The following is a 5,407-nucleotide window of genomic DNA, read 5'->3' on the forward strand; positions in this document are numbered from 1 at the left end:
TTTTTTTTTTTTTTTTTTTTTTTTTTTTTTTTTGATGGTGTTGGGGATCGAACACTTGTTCTTAGCGCTTGCGAGGCAGGCAGCAGAACCACTGAGCTAAATCCCCAGCCCTGTATTGCAGACATTTGGAAGCCTGTGGATACCTAGATGCTAACAAATTTAGAAACAGCAGTCTTAAACTGTAGGCATTTTGTTTTCTGAAACTTCTATCTAAATTTATGTTTTGATTATTGCACATTTATACTAAATTTTAATTTATGGTTTGTTTCTTACTAGGTGGGAGAAAAAACAGAGGAAAGAAGAGTAGAAAGGGATATTCTTAAGGAAATGTTCCCCTTTGAAGCATCTACACCAACAGGAATTAGGTACTTGGATACATCAAATCAGATATAAGTATATTCTGTCAGGAATTTGTCATCCTTCATCACAAAGCTTGTCTGCCTCTCTTCTCAGAATTAAACTGTTCTTTTGAGAGCAGATTAATTTCACTAAGTGACCAGTTGATCATAATACCTTGAAAGTTGAATCATTTTCAGAATTAATTTTGTTAAGTTGAAGGATTATTATAGATATATAGGTATATAACCACACACACTACACGCACACGCATGCATGCACACACCTCCCCCTAGTACGGGGTGGGGGGTTGAATCAGGGCCTCAGGTAGATGTACATGCTAGGAAAGTGATGAGCTACATTTTAAGATCTAAACAGTAACCTAGTAGGAAGTATATAATTTTTTAAGTCACTTGTTTATTGTCAGTATTATTTTTTATGGTGTTGTAATTGAACCCAGGGCCTTAAGCACGTGGTCTACCACTGAGCTACACCCCTGGTTTTGGAGAAAATCTTTTCCCCCTGTATTTCTTCTTTTCTAATTGAGAATACTATGCATAGATCTATCAAATTGTTTCATAACTGAAGGAATCGGCCAAAACTACCCTATATTTTTCCTCCCAAATATCTCCTAAATATAGCTGAGAAGCCTTTAATGCAACTTTAATGAATATCGATCTATGTTCTGAATATTCTTTTCTTTTTCTTTTTCTTTTTTTTTTTTTTAACTGGGGATGAAACTAGGGTCCTTGCACTTGAGAAGCAGGCACTGGAACCGCTAAGCTAAATCCCCTGCCTCTGAATATTATTTTCTAGTGAAAGATGAATCTAACTTTTAAAATGAAAAACGTATAGACATTTTAAATGGGTTGACCTCACTTTTTTATACACGACAGTTTTCTACTGTTAGCTTATGGAGTATGCTTGGAATTAGAAGTGGCATTGATATTTTATGTTCTTCATCTAAAATTATTTTCTTTTCCCTCTTTTCATTTTCAACAGCGCTAGTTGCCGCAGACCAATCAAAGGGGCTGCGGGGCGGCCATTAGAACTCAGTGATTTCAGGATGGAGGAATCTTTTTCATCTAAATACGTTCCTAAGTATGTTCCCTTGGCGGATGTCAAGACAGAAAAGACAAAAAAGGGACGCTCCATTCCTATGTGGATAAAAATTTTGCTGTTTGTTGTTGTGGCCGTTTTTTTGTTTTTGGTCTATCAAGCTATGGAAACCAACCAAGGAAATCCCTTCTCTAATTTGTATAAGGCTGGAAAATCCATCTGAACGATTTCCCTTTGGCACATTCACCTTGGTCTCCTATTTTTAATAACTGTAGAAAAACATTTGTGTATACTCATTGATACAAGAACTAAAAAATAATGTGATTTCACTTTAATAAATTTAGTATTTCATTGAAAAGCAAACAAGATATATAAATGAACTTCATTTAAATGTTTTGGACTTTGGACTAGTAGGAGATCACCTTGTGCCATATAAATAATCTTTTTTTTAGCTCTGGAACTTTTTCGTAGGCTTTATTTTTTTAATGTGGACATCTTCATTTTTGGGGAAAATGTATATTGTTTTTGTGTATTTGGGAAATAAGGGCAAAACATGTATAATGTGAAGCTACACATACTTTAAATTCTTACAGAAAAGATTCCAAGATTTATTCTCTGCTGAATAAAAATTTTACAAACATGTGAAACAGTGAAATTCAGTAAGAGAAGCATAGCTTGGTTGTACTTTTTTAACTGCAACAAAGTTTGATGGTGTTTGTGTGGAAAAGTACAGCAATAATCTCTTCTGTAACTTTTATTAAAAGTAATGTTGTTGTAGCCCTGTCATACTCAATTTTTAACAGATTTCTAGTATCATGAAAAACCTATTTCAGTAAGACCCATTGAAATAAAGTTGGTTTTTAGCAGAGATATTTTAGGGTATCATATGTACATGTTTTAGAGAACTATTAGCTAGCTGTACATGTTTTTAAAAGCTGTTAGCTAGCTAAAAGACTATGTAATTGGAAATTTGTACTTTTTATTTACAGCAAAACATTTATTCTCTCAATCCAATTTGCTACCAAAATATTTTTTTAGATAATAAGTGTATGTTTGTTTAGAGATTAGAAACTTTAAACACTGGTCTTTTTGTTTCATTTATATTCATTGTTATATTGTTTTTTGTTACCAAAAACAAATTTTGCCAAGATTTTTTATTTTGTTTTTCCCTATATTTCTCGGTGTAATTTGATTAAAAAGTATGGGAAGTATTTGCTTTTAAATTACATGTAAGCAGTAGTTAATACTTAAAGTTGTAAACTTTGAATATGAAGTGGGCATTATGATTTTGTGTACTCTTAAAATAGTTAACATTATCTTTGAGGTTGATTTATTTTATTGTTTTAGCTAAAACTAACCTCATGTATAACCTGGTTTGGTAAAGTCATAGATAATTATCTTAGTAGAACCACATCAAAGGTAAAAATTTTAAACTTAATCGTTTGAGCTACAACTTTACTCAGTGACCATAAAGCACACTAAAAATGTAAGTTGTTTTAAAATATCCAAAATTAAAAAACAATTTTTAAAAGGAAGAAGCTGAAGGTGTATATTTAGACCACAGCACACAGTTTTGATTTGAATTAGATCTGTTCTGATATATAGCTTTTTGATATTTTGTAGACATTTTCACTTAACTTTTGCACCCTGAGACCAGAAACACTCAGATCTGGGCCTGCAGGGCACACAGGAAATGGAGTCCTGGGTCTGAGGTGCTGGCCTCTGGGTCAGCGTCTCTGAGATGAGCCACACAGGGGCATGTTTTGCTCGGTTTTTCCACTAAGGTAATAGCTATCTGCTCTCTCTGTTTTCAAGCTTTGTTTCCCACAATGTTTTCAGTCTTTTGTTTATAATTAGCAACTGTGAGATGCTCCATGTAATGTTTTAAAATGTGGAGAGAAAAATCAGATTTAAAATGTATGTAAGATCAGTTTTCTAGTAGGAAAAGTATGGTCCAAAATAGCAAAAGTAGGACCAGGTGAAACATGTAGTCATTTTTTTAAACATGTACTTGGTCTTTTGTCTGTGTCTGTTTTATTCCACTAGAGTAAATGTGTCCTTGATGTAAATGCAAAGCATTTCTTCCTGATTAAATCGTAGATGTAGACATTACAGTATAATTCAATAATAAAAATAATTAAACTCTAGTTTTGTGATTGCAATAAATGATTTTCAGATAGCGCAAGCTGTATCATTTCTAGATCACATTTGCCAGGTGGTGTTTATGGATTGAGTCTCTAGTTCTCATGTCAGTATATTCCTGTATGTTTTCCTCTGAGCAGTGTATCCGGGTCCTTATTGTGTGTAGGTGCACAGTGTATAGCCACTGTACTTGCACAGTGACAGAAGGACACTCAAGGGTGCCTCTCTACTCTTTGCAGACTCCGATTTCCTTCCCACCCCCAGTGTTACTGTCTTCAGTGCTCACCTGTACACTCAGAATTGCTGGCCTGGCTTTGAGTCTAAGCCACTGTGGAATTATTCATCATGGAACTGGTACACAAGGTGAAAGTGCTGTTATGTCTCTGTCGTTTTTATGGTCGCCGGTGATGGTTTCATTTAAATTAGTGAGTCTAAGAATAATATATACACTATAATTAATTAGAACACAAACAGTTTTAAAGGATTACAGTTTTTATTGCATGCTTAACATATTCTAGAAACTTTTATGACCTTTATGTGTACTGATTCAAACTTCATGATAATCCTGTGAGATAGATGTTTTCTTATTGTCTCATTATAAATAAGGACATTCATGCCCAGAGACACTAAAGAACTTGGCCAGCTTTGTGCACAGCTGAGAAGTGATTGATCTGGTTGCACATAATGTAGCAGAGGGGACAGAAGAACCCAATCTACCTTAGACCAGTTCTCTTCTGCCCTACTCCTTCCATCACTTGGGTGTGTTTGTTTGTTTGTTTGGGGTTTTTTTGTTTGTTTTGGTATTGGGGTTGTGGTACCAGGATCAAACTGGCGGCGGTGGAACCACTGAGCCAAATCCCCGGCCCTACTTTGGTGGTCCTCAAGTTCCAAACGCTTCCAAATTTTTTTAAGGTTAAGTAGCTTACTTCTAGCGTTTCGTCTTGATTCATCACTTCTAGTGTTAATCTTTCTCCTAGCCATTTTAAGTATAAGCCTTTAATTCTGGGAATTAATTTTCTTTTTGTGTTTGGAATGTCTTCTGCTGTCTCATGCTTTGTCATTGGGTTAAACATGCTTTATTCCTTGATTAAGATTATAGTCTTGGGGCTATGGATGTAGCTCAGTGGTTCTGCCGCCTGCCTCACAAGCTCAAGGTCCTGAGTTAGATTCCCCATACCAAAAAAAACAAGAGAAAGATTATAGTCTTAGCAGGAAGAGGCTCTAAACACATGTGGCTGGCTGGTCTGTCATCTTGAATCGCAGTCAGAGTTCACTTACCATTGTTCTCATGACGATTTAGGGGGAAAGCCTGGTATGGTGGTGCACACCTGTAATCCCAGCACTTGGGAGGCTGAGGCAGGAAGATGGCTGTGAATTTGAGGCCAGCTTGAGCTGCACAGGAGACTGTATCAAAAAAATCAAGTGATTTAAAAAAAAAAATATATATATATATATATAGAGAGAGAGAGAGAGAGTAAGTAGAAGGAACAAGATATAAAGGAAGTAGAGGAACAAGCATGCTAGGCATTTGCTCTGCCATTCGGCTGTCCCTGGCTCTAGACATGGCGTTTTGAGTACTGAGGGATCCCATGTGATTCTGATTTATCCTCTGATACCGAATAATTATTTGAACTGACAACTTAGGCTATTTATAAGCATGAAATTTTTGCTTGCAGAATGTTGCCCCTTCAAGAAATGTTTATTCCATTTCTCTGTACCAAGTAGAATATATGTTTGGTGGTACCTCAGCGCAGTTTTAGAAATAATCTTTGAGCTTATGTTCGGGCATTCTTTGGGGATACGGCTTCTTTAAGAACACATTTATGGGCCGGGGATTTAGCTCAGTGGTTCCACTGCCTGCCTCGCAAGC

General features: G+C 35.8%; 1 protein-coding gene across 1 annotated transcript in view; it reads left to right on the top strand.

Annotated features, from left to right (window-relative positions):
• Nucleotides 1-3,517, top strand: part of Tmpo (thymopoietin) — a gene marked incomplete at its 5' end in the record, with an annotated part of 20,987 nt that extends 17,470 nt beyond the window's left edge. The window contains 2 exons of the mRNA XM_010629150.3: nucleotides 277-365; nucleotides 1,339-3,517. Coding sequence (XP_010627452.1) covers nucleotides 277-365; nucleotides 1,339-1,618 — 369 coding nt within the window. The remainder of the gene's footprint in view (nucleotides 1-276; nucleotides 366-1,338) is intronic.
• Nucleotides 3,518-5,407: the final 1,890 nt, after the last annotated feature.

This window comes from Fukomys damarensis, unplaced genomic scaffold, assembly GCF_012274545.1.
Source record: "Fukomys damarensis isolate Sample0158 unplaced genomic scaffold, DMR_v1.0_HiC HiC_scaffold_15, whole genome shotgun sequence".
NCBI lineage: Eukaryota > Metazoa > Chordata > Mammalia > Rodentia > Bathyergidae > Fukomys > Fukomys damarensis.